This window comes from Panulirus ornatus, chromosome 6, assembly GCF_036320965.1.
Source record: "Panulirus ornatus isolate Po-2019 chromosome 6, ASM3632096v1, whole genome shotgun sequence".
Lineage (NCBI taxonomy): Eukaryota > Metazoa > Arthropoda > Malacostraca > Decapoda > Palinuridae > Panulirus > Panulirus ornatus.
In genome coordinates, this window is record NC_092229.1 from 43,825,899 (window position 1) to 43,853,586 (window position 27,688).

General features: G+C 42.6%; 1 protein-coding gene across 1 annotated transcript in view; it reads right to left on the bottom strand.

The window, feature by feature from the left end:
* The window catches only part of LOC139749175 (uncharacterized), a 141,143-nt gene that overhangs the window by 66,534 nt on the left and 46,921 nt on the right, over positions 1-27,688 (bottom strand). The window contains exons 3-4 of the mRNA XM_071662834.1: positions 21,542-21,720; positions 9,621-9,810 (exon numbers count right to left, since the gene is read on the bottom strand). Of these exons, the coding sequence (XP_071518935.1) occupies positions 9,621-9,810; positions 21,542-21,720 (369 nt within the window). The remainder of the gene's footprint in view (positions 1-9,620; positions 9,811-21,541; positions 21,721-27,688) is intronic.

Consider the following 27,688-nt stretch of genomic DNA (forward strand, 5'->3'; position numbering starts at 1 on the left):
ATTGGAGGTGGAAAGATGGAGTGAAAAAGATTTTGTGTGATCGGGGCCTGAACATGCAGGAGGGTGTAAGGAGGGCAAGGAATAGAGTGAATTGGAGCGATGTGGTATACAGGGGTTGACGTGCTGTCAGTGGAATGAATCAAGGCATGTGAAGCGTCTGGGGTAAACCATGGAAAGCTGTGTAGGTATGTATATTTGCGTGTGTGGACGTGTGTATGTACATGTGTATGGGGGGGGGGTTGGGCCATTTCTTTCGTCTGTTTCCTTGCGCTACCTCGCAAACGCGGGAGACAGCGACAAAGTATAAAAAAAAAAAAAAAAAAAAAAAAAATCACTATAACATTAATCACCCATCTCTCCCCATCCACTTTCACCCAAATCAATCCAGAATTTACTTTCTTACACTCTATCATATACTCCCACAACTCCTGTTTCTGGAGTAGTGCTACTCCTTCCTTTGCTCTTGTTCTCTCACCTACCCCTGACTTAACTCCCAAGACTTTCCCAAACTACTCTTCCCCTTTACCCATGAGCTTCGTTTCACTCAAACATACTACCAATCTCTCCTTTCTTCTAATCTTGGTTACATCCACACTTATTCAGATACCCCAATCTGAGCCTTCAAAGAGGATGAGCACTCCTTGCATGACTCCTTCTGTTTCCCTTTTTAGAAATTCAAAAATAAGGAGGGGGTGTTTTCCAGCCCCCACTCCCGTACCATTTAGTCACCTTCTACAAAATGCAGGAATACATGGGAAGTACTCTTTCTCCCCTATCCCGAGGGATATATACATATATCATTATTATCATTATTAATACTATTATTTTTTCCATACATATTCGCCTTATCCCGCATTAGCGAGGTAGAGTTAAGAACAGAGGAGTGAGCCTTAGAGGGTATATCCTCGCTTGGCTCACCTCCCCGTTCCTTCTTTTGGAAAATTATAAACAGGAGAGGAGGATTTCCAGCCCCCCACTCCCTTCCCTTTAAGTTGCCTTCTACAACACACAGGGAATGCATGGGAAGTATTCTTTCTCTCCTATCCCCAGGGATAAATCATTATCATTATTATTATTATTTTCTTTCTTTCAAACAATTCGCCATTTCCCGCATTAGCGAGGTAGCGCGTGAAGAACAGAGGACTGGGCCTTTGAGGGAATACCCTCACCTGGCCCAATTCTCTGTTCCTTCTTTTGGAAAATTAAAAAAAATCCGAGAGGGGAGGATTTCCAGCCCCCCCGCTCCCTCCCTTTTAGTCGCCTTCTACAATACGCAGGGAATACGTGGGAAGTATTCTTAATCCCCTATCCCCAGGGATTATTATTATTATTATTATTATTATTATTATTATTATTATTATCATTATTATATTTTATTTATATTTATTTTGCTTTGTCGCTGTCTCCCACGTTTGTGAGGTAGCACAAGGAAACAGACGAAAGAAATGGCCAAACCCACCCCAATACATATGTATATACACACACGTCCACACATGCAAATAAACATACCTATACATCTCAATGTACACATATATATACACACACAGACACATACATATATACCCATGCACACAATTCACACTGTCTGCCCTTAAACATTCCCATCGCCATCTCGCCACACATGGAATACTGTCCCCCTCCCCCGTCATGTGTGTGGGGTAGCGCTAGGAAAAGACAACAAAGGCCCCATTCGTTCACACTCAGTCTCTAGCTGTCATGTAATAATGCCCAAAACCACAGCTCCCTTTCCACATCCAGGCCCCACACAGCTTTCCATGGTTTACCCAAGACGCTTCACATGCCCTGAGTCAATCCACTGACAGCACGTCAACCCCGGTATACCACATCGATCCAATTCACTCTATTCCTTGCCCTCCTTTCACCCTCCTGCATGTTCAGGCCCTGACCACACAAAATCTTTTTCACTCCATCTTTCCACCTCCAATTTGGTCTCCCACTCCTCCTCATTCCCTCCACCTCCGACACATATATCCTCTTGGTCAATCTTTCCTCACTCATTCTCTCCATGTGCCCAAACCATTTCAAAACACCCTCTTCTGCTCTCTCAACCACGCTCTTTTTATTTCCACACATCTCTCTTACCCTTACATTACTTACGCGATCAAACCACACATTGTCCTAAAACATCTCATTTCCAGCACATCCACCCTTCTGCGCACAACTCTATCCATAGCCCACGCCTCGCAACCATACAACATTGTTGAAACCACTATTCCTTCAAACATACCCATTTTTGCTTTCCGAGATAATGTTCTCGACTTCCACACATTCTTCAAGGCTCCCAAAATTTTCGCCCCCTCCCCCATCCTATGATTCACTTCCGCTTCCATGGTTCCATCCACTGCCAGATCCACTCCCAGATATCTAAAACACTTTACTTCCTCCAGTTTTTCTCAATTCAAACTTACCTCAAACTTACCCTCAACCCTACTGTACCTAATAACCTTGCTCTTATTCACATTTACACTTAACTTTCTTCTTTCACACACTTTACCAAACTCAGTCACCAGCTTCTGCAGTTTCTCACATGAATCAGCCACCAGCGCTGTATCATCAGCGAACAACAACTGACTCATTCCCAAGATCTCTCATCCACAACAGACTTCATTCTTGCCCCTCTTTCCAAATCTCTTACACTCACCTCCCTAACAACCCCATCCATAAATAAACTAAACAACCATGGAGACATCACACACCCCTGCCGCAAACCTACATTCACTGAGAACCAATCACTTTCCTCTCTTCCTACACGTACATATGCCTTACATCCTCGATAAAAACTTTTCACTGCTTCTAACAACTTGCCTCCCACACCATATATTCTTAATACCTTCCACAGAGCATCTCTATCAACTCTATCATATGCCTTCTCCAGATCCATAAATGCTACATACAAATCCACTTGCTTTTCTAAGTATTTCTCACATACATTCTTCAAAGCAAACACCTGATCCACACATCCTCTACCACTTCTGAAACCACACTGCTCTTCCCCAATCTGATGCTCTGTACATGCCTTCACCCTCTCAATCAATACCCTCCCATATAATTTCCCAGGAATACTCAACAAACTTATACCTCTGTAATTTGAGCACTCACTCTTATCCCCTTTGCCTTTGTACAATGGCACTATGCACGCATTCCGCCAATCCTCAGGCACCTCACCATGAGTCATTTATTTATTTATTTATTATACTTTGTCGCTGTCTCCCGCGTTTGCGAGGTAGCGCAAGGAAACAGACGAAAGAAATGGCCCAACCCCCCCCATACACATGTATATACATACGTCCACACACGCAAATATACATACCTACACAGCTTTCCATGGCTTACCCCAGACGCTTCACATGCCTTGATTCAATCCACTGACAGCACGTCAACCCCGGTATACCACATCGCTCCAATTCACTCTATTCCTTGCCCTTCTTTCACCCTCCTGCATGTTCAGGCCCCGATCACACAAAATCTTTTTCACTCCATCTTTCCACCTCCAATTTGGTCTCCCTCTTCTCCTTGTTCCCTCCACCTCCGACACATATATCCTCTTGGTCAATCTTTCCTCACTCATCCTCTCCATGTGCCCAAACCACTTCAAAACACCCTCTTCTGCTCTCTCAACCACGCTCTTTTTATTTCCACACATCTCTCTTACCCTTACGTTACTCACTCGATCAAACCACCTCACACCACACATTGTCCTCAAACATCTCATTTCCAGCACATCCATCCTCCTGCGCACAACTCTATCCATAGCCCACGCCTCGCAACCATACAACATTGTTGGAACCACTATTCCTTCATACATACCCATTTTTGCTTTCCGAGATAATGTTCTCGACCTCCACACATTCTTCAAGGCCCCCAGAATTTTCGCCCCCTCCCCCACCCTATGATCCACTTCCGCTTCCATGGTTCCATCCGCTGCCAGATCCACTCCCAGATATCTAAAACACTTCACTTCCTCCAGTTTTTCTCCATTCAAACTCACCTCCCAATTGACTTGACCCTCAACCCTACTGTACCTAATAACCTTGCTCTTATTCACATTTACTCTTAACTTTCTTCTTCCACACACTTCACCAAACTCAGTCACCAGCTTCTGCAGTTTCTCACATGAATCAGCCACCAGCGCTGTATCATCAGCGAACAACAACTGACTCACTTCCCAAGCTCTCTCATCCCCAACAGACTTCATACTTGCCCCTCTTTCATACATTAAATAACCTTACCATCCAGTCAACAATACAGTCACCCCCTTTTTTAATAAATTCCACTGCAATACCATCCAAGCCTGCTGCCTTGCCGGCTTTCATCTTACGCAAAGCTTTTACTACCTCTTCTCTGTTTACCAAATCATTTTCCCTAACCCTCTCACTTTGCACACCACCTCGACCAAGACACCCTATATCTGCCACTGCCACTCTATAATCAAACATATTCAACAAACCTTCAAAATACTCACTCCATCTCCTTCTCACATCACCACTACTTGTTATCACCTCCCCATTTGCGCCCTTCACTGAAGTTCCCATTTGCTCCCTTGTCTTACGCACTTTATTTACCTCCTTCCAGAACATCTTTTTATTCTCCCTAAAATTTAATGATACTCTCTCACCCAAACTCTCATTTGCCCTCTTTTTCACCTCTTGCACCTTTCTCTTGACCTCCTGTCTCTTTCTTTTATACATCTCCCACTCAATTGCATTTTTTTCCTGCAAAAATCGTCCAAATGCCTCTCTCTTCTCTTTCACTAATAATCTTACTTCTTCATCCCACCACTCACTACCCTTTCTAATCAACCCACCTCCCACTCTTCTCATGCCACAAGCATCTTTTGCGCAATCCATCACTGATTCCCTAAATACCTCCCATTCCTCCCCCACTCCCCTTACTTCCATTGTTCTCACCTTTTTCCATTCTGTACTCAGTCTCTCCTGGTACTTCCTCACACAAGTCTCCTTCCCAAGCTCACTTACTCTCACCACCCTCTTCACCCCAACATTCACTCTTCTTTTCTGAAAACCCATACAAATCTTCACCTTAGCCTCCACAAGATAATGATCAGACATCCCTCCAGTTGCACCTCTCAGCACATTTACATCCAAAAGTCTCTCTTTCGCGCGCCTGTCAATTAACACGTAATCCAATAACGCTCTCTGGCCATCTCTCCTACTTACATAAGTATACTTATGTATATCTCGCTTTTTAAACCAGGTATTCCCAATCATCAGTCCTTTTTCAGCACATAAATCTACAAGCTCTTCACCATTTCCATTTACAACACTGAACACCCCATGTATACCAATTATTCCCTCAACTGCCACATTACTCACCTTTGCATTCAAATCACCCATCACTATAACCCGGTCTTGTGCATCAAAACCACTAACACACTCATTCAGCTGCTCCCAAAACACTTGCCTCTCATGATCTTTCTTCTCATGCCCAGGTGCATATGCACCAATAATCACCCATCTCTCTCCATCAACTTTCAGTTTTACCCATATTAATCGAGAATTTGCTTTCTTACATTCTATCACATACTCCCACAGCTCCTGTTTCAGGAGTACTGCTACTCCTTCCCTTGCTCTTGTCCTCTCACTAACCCCTGACTTTACTCCCAAGACATTCCCAAACCACTCTTCCCCTTTACCCTTGAGCTTCGTTTCACTCAGAGCCAAAACATCCAGGTTCCTTTCCTCAAACATACTACCTATCTCTCCTTTTTTCACATCTTGGTTACATCCACACACATTTAGACACCCCAAGCTGAGTCTACGAGGAGTATGAGCACTCCCCGTGTGACTCCTTCTGTTTCCCATTTTTTAGAAAGTTAAAAATACAAGGAGGGGAGGATTTCTGGCCCCCCGCTCCCGTCCCCTCTAGTCGCCTTCTACGACACGTGATTATTATTATTATTATTATTATTATTATTATTATTATTATTATTATTATTATCATTATTATTATTATTATCATTATTATTATTATTATTACCATTATCATTATTATCATTATTATTATTATTATTATTACCATTATTATTATTATCATTATTATTATTATCATTATCATTATCATTATTGTACTTAACCACCATCTCTCGCATTAGCAAGGTAGCGCAAGGAAACAGACGAGGAATGGCCCAACCCACCTACATACACATCTATATACATAAACACCCACACAAACACATACACATATCTATACATTTCAATGTACACATACATATACATTTTTTTCTTACTGTTCGCCATTTCCCGCATTAGAGGTAGCGTTAGGAACAGAGGACAGAGCCTTTGGAGGGAATATCCTCGCTTAGTCCCCCTTCTCTGTTCCTTCTTAGTCCCCCTTCTCTTTTCCTTCTTTTGGAAAATTGAAAACGAGAGGGGAGGATTTCCAGCTCCCCATTACCTCCCCTTCTAGTCGCCTTCTACAACATGCAGGGAATATGTGAGAAGTATTTTGTCTCCCCTATCCCAATGTACATATCCATACTTGCTGCCTTCATCCATTCCCATCACCACACCGCCACACATGAAATAGCATTCCCCCATCCCCCTTCCAGTGAGGGAGTGCCAAGAACAGACGAAAAAGGCTACATTCATTCACGCTCAGTCTCTAGCTGTTATGTGTAATGCACCGAAACCACAGCTCCCTTTCCACATCCAGGCCCCATTGACCTTTCAATGGTTTACCTCAGACGCTACACATGCCCTCCTGGTTCAGTCCATTGACAGCAAGTCCACACCACATCGTTCCAATTCACTCTATTCCTTGCACACCTTTCACCGTCCTGTATCTTCAGGTCCCAATTGCTCAAAATCTTTTTCACTCTATCCTTCCACCTCCAATTTGGTCTCTCACTTCTCCTTGTTCCCTCCACCTCTGACAGATATATCCTCTTTGTCAACTTTTCCTCACTCATTCTCCCCATGTGTCCAAACCATTTCAATGCACGATCATCTGCTCTCTCAACCACACTCTTTTTATTACCACATGTCTCTCTTCCCCTTTCATAACATATTCAATCACTCTTTCCTGCATCAGTGAGGTATTGCCAGGAAACAGACAAAGAATGGTCCATCCACTCTTATACACATATATACATGTAAACCATCATAAACATACATATACATATCAACATATACATACATATATATACAAACACACAGACATATATATATATATATACACACATGTTCTGGAAGGAGGTAAATAAAGTGTGTAAGACAAGGGAGCAAATGGGAACTTTAGTGAAGGGGGATAATGGGGAGGTGATAACAAGTAGTGGTGATGTGAGAAGGAGATGGAGTGAGTATTTTGAAGGTTTGTTGAATGTGTTTGATGATAGAGTGGCAGATATAGGGTGTTTTGGTACAAAGTGAGAGGGTTAGGGAAAATGATTTGGTAAACAGAGAAGAGGTAGTAAATGCTTTCCGGAAGATGAAAGCCAGCAAGGCAGCAGGTATGGATGGCATTGCAGTGGAATTTATCAAGAAAGGGGGTGACTGTATTGTTGACTGGTTGGTAAGGTTATTTAATGTATGTATGATTCATGGTGAGGTGCCTGAGGATTGGCAGAATGCTTGCATAGTGCCATTGTACAAAGGCAAAGGGGATAAGAGTGAGTGCTCAAATTACAGAGGTATAAGTTTGTTGAGTATTCCTGGGAAATCATATGGGAGGGTATTGATTGAGAGGGTGAAGGCATGTACAGAGCATCAGATTGGGGAAGAGCAGTGTGGTTTCAGAAGTGGTAGAGGATGTGTGGATCAGGTGTTTGCTTTGAAGAATGTATGTGAGAAATACTTAGAAAAGCAAATGGATTTGTATGTAGCATTTATGGATCTGGAGAAGGCATATGATAGAGTTGATAGAGATGCTCTGTGGAAGGTATTAAGAATATATGGTGTGGGAGGCAAGTTGTTAGAAGCAGTGAAAAGTTTTTATCGAGGATGTAAGGCATGTGTACGTGTAGGAAGAGAGGAAAGTGAGTGGTTCTCAGTGAATGTAGGTTTGCGGCAAGGGTGTGTGATGTCTCCATGGTTGTTTAATTTGTTTATAGATGGGGTTGTTAGGGAGGTGAATGCAAGAGTTTTGGAAAGAGGGGCAAGTATGCAGTCTGTTGGGGATGAGAGAGCTTGGGAAGTGAGTCAGTTGTTGTTAGCTGATGATACAGCGCTGGTGGCTGATTCATGTGAGAAACTGCAGAAGCTGGTGGCTGAGTTTGGTAAAGTGTGTGAAAGAAGAAAGTTAAGAGTAAATGTGAATAAGAGCAAGGTTATTAGGTACAGTAGGGTTGAGGGTCAAGTCAATTGGGAGGTAAGTTTGAATGGAGAAAAACTGGAGGAAGTAAAGTGTTTTAGATATCTGGGAGTGGATCTGGCAGCGGATGGAACCATGGAAGCGGAAGTGAATCATAGGGTGGGGGAGGGGGTGAAAATCCTGAGAGCCTTGAAGAATGTTTGAAAGTCGAGAACATTATCTCGGAAAGCAAAAATGGGTATGTTTGAAGGAATAGTGGTTCCAACAATGTTGTATGGTTGCGAGGCATGGGCTATGGATAGAGTTGTGCGCAGGAGGGTGGATGTGCTGGAAATGAGATGTTTGAGGACAATATGTGGTGTGAGGTGGTTTGATCGAGTAAGTAATGTAAGGGTAAGAGAGATGTGTGGAAATAAAAAAAGTGTGGTTGAGAGCAGAAGAGGGTGTTTTGAAATGGTTTGGGCACATGGAGAGAATGAGTGAGGAAAGATTGACCAAGAGGATATATGTGTCAGAGGTGGAGGGAACGAGGAGAAGTGGGAGACCAAATTGGAGGAGGAAAGATGGAGTGAAAAAGATTTTAAGTGATCGGGGCCTGAACATGCAGGAGGGTGAAAGGTGGGCAAGGAATAGAGTGAATTGGATCGATGTGGTATACTGGGGTCAACGTGCTGTCAATGGATTGAATCAGGGCATGTGAAGCGTCTGGGGTAAACCATGGAAAGTTTTGTGGGGCTTGGATGTGGAAAGGGAGCTGTGGTTTCGGTGTATTATACATGACAGCTAAAGACTGAGTGTGAACGGATGTGGCCTTTATTGTCTTTTCCTAGCGCTACCTCACGCACATGAGGGGGGGAGGGGGTTGTCATTTTATGTGTGGCACTGCGGCGAAGGGAATGAAAAAGGGCAGACAGTATGAATCATGTACATGTGTATATATGCATATGTCTGTGTGTGTTTATATATGTATACGTTGAGATGTATAGATATGTGTATGTGCATGTGTGGACGTGTATGTATATACATGTGTATGTGGGTGGGTTGGGCCATTCTTCCGTCTGTTTCCTTGCGCTACCTCGGTAACGCGGGAGACAGCAACAAAGTATAATAAATAAAAAATAAGATACGTTGAAATGCATAGGTATGTATATGTGCGTGTGTGCACATGTATGTATGTACATGTGTATGTGGGTGGGTTGGGCCATTCTTTCATCTGTTTCCTTGCGCTACCTCGCTAACGCGGAAGACAGTGACAAAGTACAATAAACAGATATAAGTATATTTCTCTCTTTTGGACATACACTCCCAATCTTAAAGATTAAATGCTTTACCTCATCCTCTTGTCCTGCTGTTTCAAAAAGGTAGTGGATGAAGTCAGTCTGGGTCTGAGGAGGAGCAGGAGGGGGATAGAAGTCATCTGAGTGATTTCCTCTAGCCATACTGCCCCATAATATCCCATCATCTCCCACTTCCCGACCCATGGTCCTGGAGCTGCTGATATTGCTGGCACTACTGCAATTCCTATCGAAACAAGAAATACATCAATTAAAATACTGAAGTTTGAGGAATAAACTTAACACATTTTCTTACAGATTCGTCACTAAAAGAGGTGCTTATCCAGCCAAAGCTTTAGAAGAAAAGGAAAAGAAAGGGAAGCGATTATAAAATGAGATGTGTGGTAACAAGATATAACAGAGGAAGACAGGTGTAAGATAAATTATATTAACTTTAGAACACTAGTTCAGCTTCAATGAGATAAAAATTAAACCAGCAATACCTGTATCTTAAGAAATGTTATATATCTATCCCAGCATCACTTCAAATCTGACCACCTGGTGAAGTCTCCACAGGTCTTCTACTTCCGCTGCTGGGGATAAGCCCAAGCTGTTGGATGGGTCGTTGGTCCACCAAAATATTGGAAATTGCAGCCCTAGGACCTACATAGCCCAATGGCCTGGCTGGTCTGGTACACTTTGTAAGTATTTATTCAGTACACCCATAAACTTCACTCATAAACTTCTCTACTGTATTTCCTGTGTGTTTTCTAACAGTAGCTGGCAAAACTTGAGAAATTTTGGACCCCAGATGTTTAAGGTGTTCTCTCTTTTAGTGCTTATCACACCTTTGCATTTCAGTGGTAGTATTTTACGAGGACTTCCACACCAGTCATACCAACAGGATGTAAGTTGGGAACAATATCTTCTAGGATTTTCAAGGTACAGATGAAGATAGACCTCTCCCGTCCATGCTCCAAGGAGTACAGTGCAGCCTCAGAGATTTCAGCCACTTTAGTTCCCTTACCACATTAATATGAGCTGTAAAAGATCTCTGTACACTGTTTAATTCTGCAGTTTCATTCAGCTTGTAAGGTGTTGCTGAACACAGCAATATTCACCATGTGAAAGAATTAGTCCCTTCAACAGTATTATCATTCACTTTTCTCCTCTCATCTTGAAGCCCACAGGATCTAGCATACCATACTTCTACATGACAAACCACTGTTTTGTTGTGTTTGCCAAATGTTAAGTCATTATAAATTATTACTCTGAAGTCTTTCACATTTTTCATGTGTATGCACCACAACCATGGTTCCCTATCCACATGGCCTGGCTCAGTCCAGCGAGAGCATGTTGACCCCAGTATACCACATCATTCCAATCCACCCTATTCTTTGCGTGCCTCTCACCCTCCTGCATGTGCAGGCCCTGATTACTCAAACTCTTTTTCACTACATCCTTCCACCTCCAATTTAGTATCCCACTTCTCCTTGTTCCCTGCATCTTTTTTTTTTTTTTTTTTTTTTTATACCTCGTCGCTGTCTCCCGCGTTTGCGAGGTAGCGCAAGGAAACAGACGAAAGAAATGGCCCAACCCCCCCCCATACACATGTGCATACACACGTCCACACACGCAAATATACATACCTACACAGCTTTCCATGGTTTACCCCGGACGCTTCACATGCCTTGATTCAATCCACTGACAGCACATCAACCCCTGTATACCACATCGCTCCAATTCACTCTATTCCTTGCCCTCCTTTACCCTCCTGCATGTTCAGGCCCCGATCACACAAAATCCTTTTCACTCCATCTTTCCACCTCCAATTTGGTCTCCCTCTTCTCCTCGTTCCCTCCACCTCCGACACATATATCCTCTTGGTCAATCTTTCCTCACTCATTCTCTCCATGTGCCCAAACCATTTCAAAACACCCTCTTCTGCTCTCTCAACCACGCTCTTTTTATTTCCACACATCTCTCTTACCCTTACGTTACTTACTCGATCAAACCACCTCACACCACACACTGTCCTCAAACATCTCATTTCCAGCACATCCATCCTCCTGCGCACAACTCTATCCATAGCCCACGCCTCGCAACCATACAACATTGTTGGAACCACTATTCCTTCAAACATACCCATTTTTGCTTTCCGGGATAATGTTCTCGACTTCCACACATTTTTCAAGGCTCCCAAAATTTTCGCCCCCTCCCCCACCCTATGATCCACTTCCGCTTCCATGGTTCCATCCGCTGACAGATCCACTCCCAGATATCTAAAACACTTCACTTCCTCCAGTTTTTCTCCATTCAAACTCACCTCCCAATTGACTTGACCCTCAACCCTACTGTACCTAATAACCTTGCTCTTATTCACATTTACTCTTAACTTTCTTCTTCCACACACTTTACCAAACTCCGTCACCAGCTTCTGCAGTTTCTCACATGAATCCGCCACCAGCGCTGTATCATCAGCGAACAACAACTGACTCACTTCCCAAGCTCTCTCCTCCCCAACAGACTTCATACTTGCCCCTCTTTCCAAGACTCTTGCATTTACCTCCCTAACAGCCCCATCCATAAACAAATTAAACAACCATGGAGACATCACACACCCCTGCCGCAAACCTACATTCACTGAGAACCAATCACTTTCCTCTCTTCCTACACGTACACATGCCTTACATCCTCGATAAAAACTTTTCACTGCTTCTAACAACTTGCCTCCCACACCATATATTCTTAATACCTTCCACAGAGCATCTCTATCAACTCTATCATATGCCTTCTCCAGATCCATAAATGCTACATACAAATCCATTTGCTTTTCTAAGTATTTCTCACATACATTCTTCAAAGCAAACACCTGATCCACACATCCTCTACCACTTCTGAAACCACACTGCTCTTCCCCAATCTGATGCTCTGTACATGCCTTCACCCTCTCAATCAATACCCTCCCATATAATTTACCAGGAATACTCAACAAACTTATACCTCTGTAATTTGAGCACTCACTCTTATCCCCTTTGCCTTTGTACAATGGCACTATGCACGCATTCCGCCAATCCTCAGGCACCTCACCATGAGTCATACATACATTAAATAACCTTACCAACCAGTCAACAATACAGTCACCCCCTTTTTTAATAAATTCCACTGCAATACCATACAAACCTGCTGCCTTGCCGGCTTTCATCTTCCGCAAAGCTTTTACTACCTCTTCTCTGTTTACCAAATCATTTTCCCTAACCCTCTCACTTTGCACACCACCTCGACCCAAACACCCTATATCTGCCACTCTGTCATCAGACACATTCAACAAACCCTGCATCTATGACACATATATCCTCTTTGTCAACCTCTCCTCACTCATTCTCTCCATATGTCTAAACCATTTCAACACATCCTCTTCTGCTCTCTCAACCACACTCTCTTTTTTATTACCTCTCATCTCTCTTACCCTTTCATTACTCACTCGATCAAATCACCTCACACAACATGTAGTCCTCAAACATTTCAAATCCAACACATCCACCCACCCCCATACAACCCTATCTACAGCCCATGCCTTGCAACAATAAAATATTGTTGGAACTACTATTCCCTCAGACATACCCCTTTTTTAATCTTCTAGATAACTTTCTCTCTTTCCACAAAATCTTCATCACCCGCTACCTCACCCTATGACTCACTTCCACTTCTATGGTTCCATTTGTTGCTAATTCCACTCCCAGATATCTAAAACACTTCACTTCCTACAAGTTTTCTCCATTCAAACTCACATCCCAACTAACTTGTCCTTCAACCTTGCTCTTATTCTCATTTACTCTCAACTTTCTCCTTTCACACACTTTTCCAAACTCAGTCACCAACTTCTGCAGTTCCTCACTTGAATCAGTGCTGTATCATCAGCGAACAACAACTTAAGAGAGTGGTGAGAGCAAGTGAGCTTGGAAAGAAGACTTGTGTGATGAAGTACCAGGAGAGATTGAGTGCTGAATGGAAAAAGGTGAGAGCAAATTACGTAAGGGGAGTGGGTGGAGGAATGGGATGCATTAAGAGAAGCAGTGATGGCTTGCACTAAAGATGCTTGAGGCATGAGAAAGGTGGGAGGTGGGCAGATTAGAAAGGGTAGTGAGTGGTGGGATGAGGAAGTAAGCCTGTCAGTAAAAGAGAACAGAGAGGCGTTTGGATTTTTGCAGGGAAGTAGTGCAAATAACGGGGAGATGTATAAAAGAAAGAGGCAGGAGGTCAAGAGAAAGGTGCAAGAGGTGAAAAAGAAGGCAAATGAGAGTTGGGGTGAGAGAGTATCATTAAATTTCAGGGAGAATAAAAAGATGTTTTGGAATGAGGTAAATAAAGTGTGTAAGACATGAGAACAAATGGGAACATCAGTGAAGGGGGCTAATGGGGAGGTAATAACAAGCAGTAGTGAATGAGAAGATGGAGTGAGTATTTTGAAGGTTTGTTAAATGTGTCTGATGATAGAGTGGCAGGTATATGGTGTTTTGGTCGAGGTGGTGTGTGAAGTGAGAGGGTCAGGGAGAACGGTTTGGTTAAGGAAGTGAGAGCTTTGCAGAAGACGAAATCAGGCAAAGTGGCAGGTTGGAATGGCATTGCTGTGGAATTTATTAAAAAAAAGGGGGTGACTGTGTTACTGATTGGTTGGTAAGGATATTCAATGTATGTATGGTACATGGTGAAGTGCCTGAGGATTGGTGGAATGCTTGCATAGTGCCATTGTACAAAGGCAAAGGGGATAAAGGTGAGTGTTCAAATTACAGAGGTATAAATTCGCTGAGTTCTCCTGGGAAATCAAATGGAAGGGTATTGACTGAGAGGGCAAAGGCATGTACAGAGCATCAGAATGGGGAAGAGCAGTGTGGTTTCAGAAGTGGTAGAGGATGTGTGGATCAGGTGTTTGCTTTGAAGAATGTATGTGAGAAATACATAGAAAACAAATGGATTTGTATGTGGCATTTATGGATCTGGGGAAGGCATATGATAGAGTTGATAGAGATGCTCTGTGAAAGGTATTCAGAGTATATGGTGTGGGAGGTAAGTTGCTACAAGCAGTGAAAAGTTTTTATCAAGGATGCAAGGCATGTGTACAAGAAGGAAGAAGGGAAAGTGAGTGGTTCCCAGTGAATGTCGGTTTGTGGCAGGGTGCGTGATGCCTCCATGGTTAATTTGTTTATGGATGGGGTTGTTAGGGAGGTGAATGCAAGAGTTTTGGAAAAAGGGGTAAGCATGCAGTCTGTTGTTGATGAGAGGGCTTGGGAAATGAGTCAGTTATTATTTGCTGATACAGCGCTGTTGGCTGATTCGGGTGAGAAACTACAGAAGTTGGTGACTGAGTTTGGTAAGAGTGTAAAAGAAAAAAGTTGAGAGTAAATGTGAATAAGAGCAAGGTTATTAGGTTCAGTAGGGTTGAGGGACAAGTAAATTGGGAGGTAAGTTTGAATGGAGAAAAACTGGAGGATGTGAAGTGTTTTAGATACCTAGGAGTGGATTTAGCAACAGATGGAACCATGAAAACGGAAGTGAGTCACAGGGTAGGGGAGGGGGCGAAGGTTCTGGGAGCATTGAAGAATGTGTGGAAGGCAAGAACGTTATCTAGGAGAGCAAAATGGGGATGTTTGAAGGAATAGCGGTTCCAACAATGTTATATGGTTGCAAGGCATGAGCTATAGATAGGGTTGTGTGGAAGAGGGAGGATGTATTGGAAATGAGATGTTTGAGGACAATATGTGGTGTGAGGTGGTTGATCGAGTAGGTAATGAAAGTGGTAATAAAAGTGTGGTTGAGAGAGCAGAAGAGGGTGCACTGAAATGGTTTAGTCAAATGGAGAAAAAATGATAGTGCAGGAAAGATTGACAAAGAGGATATATGTGTCAGAGGTGGAGGGAACAAGGAGAAGTAGGAAAACAAATTGGAGGTGGAAGGATGTAGTGAAAAAGATTTTGAGCACTCGGGGCCTGAACATACATCTCTCTTACCCTTACGTTACTTACTCGATCAAACCACCTCACACCACACACTGTCCTCAAACATCTCATTTCCAGCACATCCATCCTCCTGCGCACAACTCTATCCATAGCCCACGCCTCGCAACCATACAACATTGTTGGAACCACTATTCCTTCAAACATACCCATTTTTGCTTTCCGGGATAATGTTCTCGACTTCCACACATTTTTCAAGGCTCCCAAAATTTTCGCCCCCTCCCCCACCCTATGATCCACTTCCGCTTCCATGGTTCCATCCGCTGACAGATCCACTCCCAGATATCTAAAACACTTCACTTCCTCCAGTTTTTCTCCATTCAAACTCACCTCCCAATTGACTTGACCCTCAACCCTACTGTACCTAATAACCTTGCTCTTATTCACATTTACTCTTAACTTTCTTCTTCCACACACTTTACCAAACTCCGTCACCAGCTTCTGCAGTTTCTCAAATGAATCCGCCACCAGCGCTGTATCATCAGCGAACAACAACTGACTCACTTCCCAAGCTCTCTCCTCCCCAACAGACTTCATACTTGCCCCTCTTTCCAAGACTCTTGCATTTACCTCCCTAACAGCCCCATCCATAAACAAATTAAACAACCATGGAGACATCACACACCCCTGCCGCAAACCTACATTCACTGAGAACCAATCACTTTCCTCTCTTCCTACACGTACACATGCCTTACATCCTCGATAAAAACTTTTCACTGCTTCTAACAACTTGCCTCCCACACCATATATTCTTAATACCTTCCACAGAGCATCTCTATCAACTCTATCATATGCCTTCTCCAGATCCATAAATGCTACATACAAATCCATTTGCTTTTCTAAGTATTTCTCACATACATTCTTCAAAGCAAACACCTGATCCACACATCCTCTACCACTTCTGAAACCACACTGCTCTTCCCCAATCTGATGCTCTGTACATGCCTTCACCCTCTCAATCAATACCCTCCCATATAATTTACCAGGAATACTCAACAAACTTATACCTCTGTAATTTGAGCACTCACTCTTATCCCCTTTGCCTTTGTACAATGGCACTATGCACGCATTCCGCCAATCCTCAGGCACCTCACCATGAGTCATACATACATTAAATAACCTTACCAACCAGTCAACAATACAGTCACCCCCTTTTTTAATAAATTCCACTGAAATACCATACAAACCTGCTGCCTTGCCGGCTTTCATCTTCCGCAAAGCTTTTACTACCTCTTCTCTGTTTACCAAATCATTTTCCCTAACCCTCTCACTTTGCACACCACCTCGACCCAAACACCCTATATCTGCCACTCTGTCATCAGACACATTCAACAAACCCTGCATCTATGACACATATATCCTCTTTGTCAACCTCTCCTCACTCATTCTCTCCATATGTCTAAACCATTTCAACACATCCTCTTCTGCTCTCTCAACCACACTCTCTTTTTTATTACCTCTCATCTCTCTTACCCTTTCATTACTCACTCGATCAAATCACCTCACACAACATGTAGTCCTCAAACATTTCAAATCCAACACATCCACCCACCCCCATACAACCCTATCTACAGCCCATGCCTTGCAACAATAAAATATTGTTGGAACTACTATTCCCTCAGACATACCCCTTTTTTAATCTTCTAGATAACTTTCTCTCTTTCCACAAAATCTTCATCACCCGCTACCTCACCCTATGACTCACTTCCACTTCTATGGTTCCATTTGTTGCTAATTCCACTCCCAGATATCTAAAACACTTCACTTCCTACAAGTTTTCTCCATTCAAACTCACATCCCAACTAACTTGTCCTTCAACCTTGCTCTTATTCTCATTTACTCTCAACTTTCTCCTTTCACACACTTTTCCAAACTCAGTCACCAACTTCTGCAGTTCCTCACTTGAATCAGTGCTGTATCATCAGCGAACAACAACTTAAGAGAGTGGTGAGAGCAAGTGAGCTTGGAAAGAAGACTTGTGTGATGAAGTACCAGGAGAGATTGAGTGCTGAATGGAAAAAGGTGAGAGCAAATTACGTAAGGGGAGTGGGTGGAGGAATGGGATGCATTAAGAGAAGCAGTGATGGCTTGCAGTAAAGATGCTTGAGGCATGAGAAAGGTGGGAGGTGGGCAGATTAGAAAGGGTAGTGAGTGGTGGGATGAGGAAGTAAGCCTGTGAGTAAAAGAGAACAGAGAGGCGTTTGGATTTTTGCAGGGAAGTAGTGCAAATAACGGGGAGATGTATAAAAGAAAGAGGCAGGAGGTCAAGAGAAAGGTGCAAGAGGTGAAAAAGAAGGCAAATGAGAGTTGGGGTGAGAGAGTATCATTAAATTTCAGGGAGAATAAAAAGATGTTTTGGAATGAGGTAAATAAAGTGTGTAAGACATGAGAACAAATGGGAACATCAGTGAAGGGGGCTAATGGGGAGGTAATAACAAGCAGTAGTGAATGAGAAGATGGAGTGAGTATTTTGAAGGTTTGTTAAATGTGTCTGATGATAGAGTGGCAGGTATATGGTGTTTTGGTCGAGGTGGTGTGTGAAGTGAGAGGGTCAGGGAGAACGGTTTGGTTAAGGAAGTGAGAGCTTTGCAGAAGACGAAATCAGGCAAAGTGGCAGGTTGGAATGGCATTGCTGTGGAATTTATTAAAAAAAAGGGGGTGACTGTGTTACTGATTGGTTGGTAAGGATATTCAATGTATGTATGGTACATGGTGAAGTGCCTGAGGATTGGTGGAATGCTTGCATAGTGCCATTGTACAAAGGCAAAGGGGATAAAGGTGAGTGTTCAAATTACAGAGGTATAAATTCGCTGAGTTCTCCTGGGAAATCAAATGGAAGGGTATTGACTGAGAGGGCAAAGGCATGTACAGAGCATCAGAATGGGGAAGAGCAGTGTGGTTTCAGAAGTGGTAGAGGATGTGTGGATCAGGTGTTTGCTTTGAAGAATGTATGTGAGAAATACATAGAAAACAAATGGATTTGTATGTGGCATTTATGGATCTGGGGAAGGCATATGATAGAGTTGATAGAGATGCTCTGTGAAAGGTATTCAGAGTATATGGTGTGGGAGGTAAGTTGCTACAAGCAGTGAAAAGTTTTTATCAAGGATGCAAGGCATGTGTACAAGAAGGAAGAAGGGAAAGTGAGTGGTTCCCAGTGAATGTCGGTTTGTGGCAGGGGTGCGTGATGCCTCCATGGTTAATTTGTTTATGGATGGGGTTGTTAGGGAGGTGAATGCAAGAGTTTTGGAAAAAGGGGTAAGCATGCAGTCTGTTGTTGATGAGAGGGCTTGGGAAATGAGTCAGTTATTATTTGCTGATACAGCGCTGTTGGCTGATTCGGGTGAGAAACTACAGAAGTTGGTGACTGAGTTTGGTAAGAGTGTAAAAGAAAAAAGTTGAGAGTAAATGTGAATAAGAGCAAGGTTATTAGGTTCAGTAGGGTTGAGGGACAAGTAAATTGGGAGGTAAGTTTGAATGGAGAAAAACTGGAGGATGTGAAGTGTTTTAGATACCTAGGAGTGGATTTAGCAACAGATGGAACCATGAAAACGGAAGTGAGTCACAGGGTAGGGGAGGGGGCGAAGGTTCTGGGAGCATTGAAGAATGTGTGGAAGGCAAGAACGTTATCTAGGAGAGCAAAATGGGGATGTTTGAAGGAATAGCGGTTCCAACAATGTTATATGGTTGCAAGGCATGAGCTATAGATAGGGTTGTGTGGAAGAGGGAGGATGTATTGGAAATGAGATGTTTGAGGACAATATGTGGTGTGAGGTGGTTTGATCGAGTAGGTAATGAAAGTGGTAATAAAAAGTGTGGTTGAGAGAGCAGAAGAGGGTGCACTGAAATGGTTTAGTCAAATGGAGAAAATGAGTGAGGAAAGATTGACAAAGAGGATATATGTGTCAGAGGTGGAGGGAACAAGGAGAAGTAGGAAAACAAATTGGAGGTGGAAGGATGTAGTGAAAAAGATTTTGAGCAATCGGGGCCTGAACATACAGGAGGGTGAAAGACGTGCAAGGAATAGAGTGAATTGGAACGATGTGGTATACCAGGGTCAACATGCTGTCAATGAATTGAACCAGGGTATGTGAAGCGCCTGGGGTAAACCATGGAAAGTTTTGTGGGGCCTGGATGTGGAAAGGGAGCTGTGGCTTCGGTGCATTATACATGACAGCTAGAGACTGAGTGTGAACGAATGTGGCCTTTGTTGTCTTTTCCTAGCGCTACCTCATGCGCATGCAGGGGAAGGGGGTGCCATTTCATGAGGCGGGTGGCGATGGGAATGGATGAAGGCAGCAAGTATGAATCACGCAGATGTATACATATGTATATGTCTGTGTATGTATATATATGTATACATTGAAATGTATAGGTATGTAAATGTGCGTGTGTGGACGTGTATGTATATACATGCGTATGTGGGTGGGTCAGACCATTATTTCGTCTGTTCCCTTGCGCTACCTTGCTAACACGGGAGACAGCATTACAGTATAATAAATAATAAATATAATAATCTCTCTTACCCTTTCATAACTTACTTGATCAAACCACCTCACACTAAATACTGTCCTCAAACATTTCATTTCTAACTCATCCACCCTCCTCCGCACAATCCTATGTATAGCCTGTGCCTTGAAACAGTATAACATTGTTGGAACCACTATTCCTTCAAACATACCCATTTTTGCTTTCCAAGATAACAGTCTTGCCTTCCACACATTCTTCAATGCTCCCAGAATCTTTGCCCCCTCCCCCACCCTGTGACTCACTTCCATGGTTCCATCCACTGCTAAGTCCACTCCCAGATATCTAAAACACTTCACTTCCTCCAGTTCTTCTCCATTCAAATTTACATCTCAATGAACTTGTCCCTCAACCCTACTGAACCATACAACCTTACTCTTATTCACATTTACTCTCAGCTTTCTTTTCACACACTTTACCAAACTCAGCCACCAACTTCTGCAGTTTCTCACCCAAATCAGCCACCAGCGCTGCATCATCAGCAAACAACAGCTGACTCACTTCCTAAACCCTCTCATCCACAACAAACTGCCCCTCTCTCCAAAACTCTTGCATTCACTTCCCTATCCACCCCATCCATAAACAAATTTATACATCTTTTTATTCTCCCTAAAATTTATAGATACTCTTTCACCCCAACTCTCATTTGCCCTCTTTTTCACCTCTTGCACCTTTCTCTTGACCTCCTGCCACTTTCTTTTCTACATCTCGCAGTCATCTGCACTACTCCCCCTCAAATATCATTCAAATGCCTCTTTTTTCTCTTTCACTAACAACCTTACTTCCACATTCCACCACTCCACTCACTACCCTTTCTAATCTGCCCATCTCCCACCATTCTCATACCACAAGCATCTTTTGTGCTTGTCATCACTGCTTCCCTAAATATGTCCCATTCCTCATCCACTCCCCACCACTCCCCCTGCATCATTTGCTCTCACCTTCTGCCATTCTACACTCAATCTCTCATGGTACTTCCTCACACAAGTCTCCTTTCCAAGCTCACATACTCTCACCACTCTCTGCTCCCCAACATTCTCTTCTTCTTTTCTAGAAACCTCTACAAATTTTCACCTTCGCCCCCACAATACAGAGATCTGACATCCCTCCAGCTGCCCCTCTCAGCACATTAACATCCAAAAGTCTCTCTTTTACATGAATACTAATTAAAACAATCCAATAATGCCCTTTGACCATGGATGCACAAGTTGCCTCCACTGTGTCTGATCTTTCCACAAGACATCCATTGTCAATCTTGAGATCAGAGGCTAATTTGGATGAAAATGCATGTTAGTTTGCAATGATAATCAATTTCATAACAATTTCACTGTCATGCACGATCTGGAATTTCTTCCCAAAGATTCATTATTCACAACAAGAAAGTGGTTTATCACTTACCAATCTAAATTTTTGATACACAACAACTGATCAACCTACTTGTCTGATTTATCTTGAAGATGAGCAAGACCCAGTTGATCAGTTTCATCAAGGACACTGGAAATGAGGGCATCCACTAACCGACTCCCTCCTAATCCCACGCTTCCACCTCCGCCACTTCCATCTCCCCCTCCTCCAACTCCACTGTTTTCTAAACTTCCTGTCCTCACACGACAACTCTGTTGGAAGATAAAACAAAGAATTTTAATATATGCAACTTTCATGAAGCAAAGGCACACACAGATAAATCTAATACAAAGTGTATACCTGCTAATGTTGATAAATATAAATTCTGAAATTTGAGACACTTTCTCTCCCTATAAACCATGAGAGATATCTTGGAACATATCTAGGGTCAGATACCTATAAACCTCATCATCCCAATAAGGTTAGTGCCTCTCACCTTTCTTTAGCTAACTGACAGTTGACAACATGACTCAGCTTGGGACCACTGTCTGACCTATCACCAACCTCCACTTGGTAATGACATCACCATCCTCATGTTATCAGTACAAATCTACCTCCTTATTCCCAGATCAAAGACATCAACCTGATGTGTCTCATCATGGGTTAGGAAAAGTTTTTAAAAAGTAGGAAATGAAGGATGAGATATATAACTGGGGAAAATAATCTCAGACAATCATCCAAGGGAGCGACTTTTTCATACAGAGGTCCCTTGCCAACTACAGGGGTTATATTCCTGGGAAACCACATGGTTGACAAAACTACTGTTAGTAAGGTGCTAGCCTTCCAGGAAATAAGTGCTTGAGGAAATGACCTTTGAGAGACATACCTTCAGTCCTATAATGAGTACTTCAAAATCAAAATTTAACATTTCATATCTGAGAAACATGCTCATTCTACTACAGTATAGAGAAATGATGCACAAAACTGTGATGAAAAGAAATAGTAATATGACATAGAACAATGACAGTAAACCCCCTATGATGTTCTACAATTAGCCTATGTAATCCTACAAAGTAGGTAGCCAGATATGCCACACAAAAGGCCACATCCTTTCTATCTAAACTTCACAATGTTGACTCATTAACACCAAAATGCCTCCGATGAGATGCTGTACTATCACCATTGCAAAGCATTCAAATAAGTCCACACTTTGCTCAAAAGACTCAATTTCCTTTCCCTCCTTAGGGAATAACAACTAACATCACCAGCTTTAGGCTTAAAGGCCATATCAAAGGGCACAAAGGATAGCATTCTTCCGATAAAACTCATTCAGTTAACATGATTTCATTAATAAGCTGTATATACAATTATGCATACTTTTTGCAAAACATTCCATCCACCCACTGCTGTGCAGTTAGGATCTGCAGTGCTTTCCTGCTGACTTCTGTTTAGTTCAGAAACTTGCATAGTCATGATAAGACATACTTACTATCCAACCTGCTAAGTTAACCCCTATAGTTTTATGAACAATAGAATCAAGCAATAATATTGTAGTAAAGTAATACCTGAGGCTTACAAGAAAAATCTATATATGTAGGTGTTAGGTTAGAGGCAACTGAAATCTACAAGCATGATGAAACAAGCACAAACGCTGGTGCTTAAAAATGGCCAAAAAAGAACAAAATGATGAAGTGTATTTCATCCAAACTCCCAAAGTTGTTTTCAGGTGAGATGGCATAAAAATGTTGAGCAGAAAATGACAAAAGATTCAGCCAAAGACGAAACTAAATATGAACAATAACAGAACAAAGAATGTAGGTTTGCGGCAGGGGTGTGTGATGTCTCCATGGTTGTTTAATTTGTTTATGGATGGGGTTGTTAGGGAGGTAAATGCAAGAGTTTTGGAAAGAGGGGCAAGTATGAAGTCTGTTGGGGATGAGAGAGCTTGGGAAGTGAGTCAGTTGTTGTTCGCTGATGACACAGCGCTGGTGGCTGATTCATGTGAGAAACTGCAGAAGCTGGTGACTGAGTTTGGTAAAGTGTGTGGAAGAAGAAAGTTAAGAGTAAATGTGAATAAGAGCAAGGTTATTAGGTACAGTAGGGTTGAGGGTCAAGTCAATTGGGAGGTGAGTTTGAATGGAGAAAAACTGGAGGAAGTGAAGTGTTTTAGATATCTGGGAGTGGATCTGGCAGCGGATGGAACCATGGAAGCAGAAGTGGATCATAGGGTGGGGGAGGGGGCGAAAATTCTGGGGGCCTTGAAGAATGTGTGGAAGTCGAGAACATTATCTCGGAAAGCAAAAATGGGTATGTTTGAAGGAATAGTGGTTCCAACAATGTTGTATGGTTGCGAGGCGTGGGCTATGGATAGAGTTGTGCGCAGGAGGATGGATGTGCTGGAAATGAGATGTTTGAGGGCAATGTGTGGTGTGAGGTGGTTTGATCGAGTGAGTAACGTAAGGGTAAGAGAGATGTGTGGAAATAAAAAGAGCGTGGTTGAGAGAGCAGAAGAGGGTGTTTTGAAGTGGTTTGGGCACATGGAGAGGATGAGTGAGGAAAGATTGACCAAGAGGATATATGTGTCGGAGGTGGAGGGAACAAGGAGAAGAGGGAGACCAAATTGGAGGTGGAAAGATGGAGTGAAAAAGATTTTGTGTGATCGGGGCTTGAACATGCAGGAGGGTGAAAGGAGGGCAAGGAATAGAGTGAACTGGATCGATGTGGTATACCGGGGTTGACATGCTGTCAGTGGATTGAATCAGGGCATGTGAAGCATCTGGGGTAAACCATGGAAAGCTGTGTAGGTATGTATATTTGCGTGTGTGGACGTGTATGTATATACATGTGTATGGGGTGGGTTGGGCCATTTCTTTCGTCTGTTTCCTTGCGCTACCTCACAAACGCGGGAGACAGCGACAAAGCAAAAAAAAAAAAAAAAAAAAATGTGGGAGGGTTGGGCCATTCTTTCATCTGTTTCCTTGCGCTACCTCGCTAATGCGTGAGACAGCGACAAAGCAAAATAAATAAAAATAAAGTTGAGAGGTATATCTCTTGTTTAATGGCTGTTTTATCATTTTCATACTTCCTATCATCTTGTTCTTTTGTTCCTTATAAAAAGAAATACCTTTTTCATGTATTTCAGTATCTAAGACGTTTATTAGTTTGGGAGATTAATCTGCCAAGAGTGCAAGGGCAAAATAATTTTCTTTGGCTACAAAACTATTTGTTATTCTATATCAAAAACTGTTCTGCCAGCTCATCTGAATATATCTAAGGCAAGCTGGATTGTATACAGCATGTTATAATGGCACATTACCACCAATTCTAAGTGCTGATGCTCACCCTTAAAATTCATCACAATTGTAAGATTTCTTAAAATGCTCCCACCATAACTTTCTTATATTTTTCTTAGTAAGCTGAAGAATATTTCATTTGTTTCTTTGTTTTATCTTTCTAAGATGATATTCTTTCATTTCATAAGGAAGTTTACTCAGTGTACTTCACTATTTTAGACATATTTCAGTGGCTGGAAAACTTATCTGGTAAGAGCAGTTGGGCAAAATATTTTTCACTGGATATGGACATTTTCAGATTTAATGTCAAGCTTCGTTCTACCTACTCATTAGAACACACATTTCTTAATTCTGCAATACAGTGATGCTCTTCTGGTGTGTCTCAGCACATTTCTGGGTTTTATCTAAGGTGAGGACACATTTGCTTTTTGATAAGATCACATTCCTTGAATCGAATGTGTGAATGTGGATAGGGAGCTGTGGTTTCGGTGCATTACACATAACAGCTAGATTGAGTGTGAGCAAATATGGCCTTTTTTTCTGTTTTCCTGGCACTACCTCCATGAAACGGGGGTAGGGATCCTGCGTCCTGTGGGTCAGGGTAGTACTGGGAATGGATGGAGGCAAGTAAGTATGAGTATCTAAATGTGTATATATGTCTGTGTATATGTATGTACAGGTATGTACATGTAGAGGTTTTCAGAAAAGAAGAGACAATGCTGGGGTGAAGAGAGTGATGAGAGTAGGTGAGCTTGAAAAGGAGACTTGTGTGAGGAAGTACCAGGAGAGACTGAGTGCAGAATGGAAAAAGGTGAGAGCAAATGATGTAAGGGGGGTGGGGGAGGAATGGGATGTATTTAGGGAAGCAGTGATGGCTTGCACAAAAGATGCCTGTGGCATGAGAAAGGTGGGAGGTGGGCAGATTAGAAAGGGTAGTGAGTGGTGGGATGAAAAAGTAAGATTGTTAGTGAAAGAGAAGAGCGAGGCATTTGGACAATTTTTGCAGGGAAATAGTGCAAATGATTGAGAGACATATAAAAGAAAGAGGCAAGAGGTCAAGAAAAAGGTGCAAGAGGTGAAAAAGAGGGCAAAGATGAGAGTTGGGGTGAGAGAGTATCATTAAATTTTAGGGAGAATAAAAAGAGGTTTTGGAAGGAGGTAAATAAAGTGCATAAGACTAGGGAACAAATGGGAGTTTGTTGAGTATTCCGGGAAACTATATGAGAGGGTACTGATCAAGAGGTAAAGGAATGTACAGAACACGAGATTGGAGAGGAGCAGTGTGGTTTCAGAAGTGGTAGAGGATGTGTGGATCAGGCACTTGAAGAATGTATGAGAAATACAGAAAAGCAGATGGATTTGTATGTAGCATTTATGGATCTGGAGAACGCATATGATAGAGTTGATAGAGATGCTCTGTGGAAGGTATTAAGAGTATATGGTGTGGGAGGTAAGTCGCTAGAGGCAGTGAAAAGTTTTTATCGAGGATGTGTATGAGTAGGAAGAGGGGAAAGTGATTGGTTCCCAGTGAATTTCAGTTAGCAGCAAGGGTGTGTGATGTCTCCATGGTTGTTTAATTTGTTTATGGATGGGGTTGTCAGGGAGGAGAGTGCAAGAGTTTTGGAAAGAGGGGCAAGTATACAGTCTGTTGTTGATGAGAGGGCTTGGGAAGTGAGCCAGTTGTTGTTCGCTGATGATACAGCCCTGGTGGCTGATTTGGGTGAGAAACTGCAGAAGCTGGTGACTGGTAAAGTGTGTGAAAGAAAAAAGTTAAGGGTAAATGTGAATAAGAACAAGGTTATTAGGTTCTGTAGGGTAGAGGGACAAGCAAATTGGGAGGTAAGTTTGAATGGAGGAAAACTGGAGGGAGTGAAATGTTTTAGATTTCTGGAAGTGGATTTGGCAGCCGATGGAACCATGGAGGCGGAAGTGAGTCACAGGGTGGGGGAGGGGGCAAAGGTTCTGGGAGCAAAGAATGTGTGGAAGGCGAGAACGTTATCTCAAAGAGCAAAAATGGGTATGTTTGAAGAAATAGTGGTTCCAACAATGTTATATGGTTGTGAGGCATGGGCAATAGATAGGGCTGTGCAGAGGAGGGTGGATGTGTTGGAAATGAGATGTTTGAGGACAATATGTGGTGTGAGATGCTTTGATCAAGTAATGAATGGATAAGAGAGATGTGTGGTAATAAAGTGTGGTTGAGAGAGCTTAAGAGGGTGTACTGAAATGGTTTGGTCACATGGAGAAAATGAAAGAGGAAAGATTGACAACAGGATATATGTGTCAGAGGTGGAGGGAACAAGGAGAAATGGGAGACCAAATTGGAGGTGGGAGTGAGGTAGCGCAAGGAAACAGAAAAAAAATGGCCCAACCCAACCAAAGACACATGTATATACATAAACACCTACACATGCACACATACATACTTATGCATTTTAACATATACAGACATACACGTACAGACATATACATATATACACATGCACAAAATCATACTTGATGGCTTCATCTATTCCCATTGTCACCCCGCCACACCCAAAAAACAGCACCCCCCTAATTCCCCCACCAAACATGCGAGGTAGCGCTAGGAAAAGACAACAAAAGTCACATTCATTCACACTCAGTCTCCAGCTGTCATGTGTAGTGCACTGAAACCACAGCTCCCTTTCCACATCCAAGCCCCACAAAACTTTTCATGGTTTACCCCAGGTGCTTCACATGCCCTGAATTAATCCACTGACAACACGTCGACCCCGGTATACCACATCGTTCCAATTCACTCTATTCCTTGCACACCTTTCACCCTCCTGTATGTCCAGGCCCCTATTGCTCCTAATCTTTTTCACTCCATTTTTCCACCTCCAATTTGGTCTCCCAATTCTCGTTCCCTACACCTCTGCCACATATCCTCTGTGTCAATCTTTCCTCACTCATTCTCTCCGTGTGA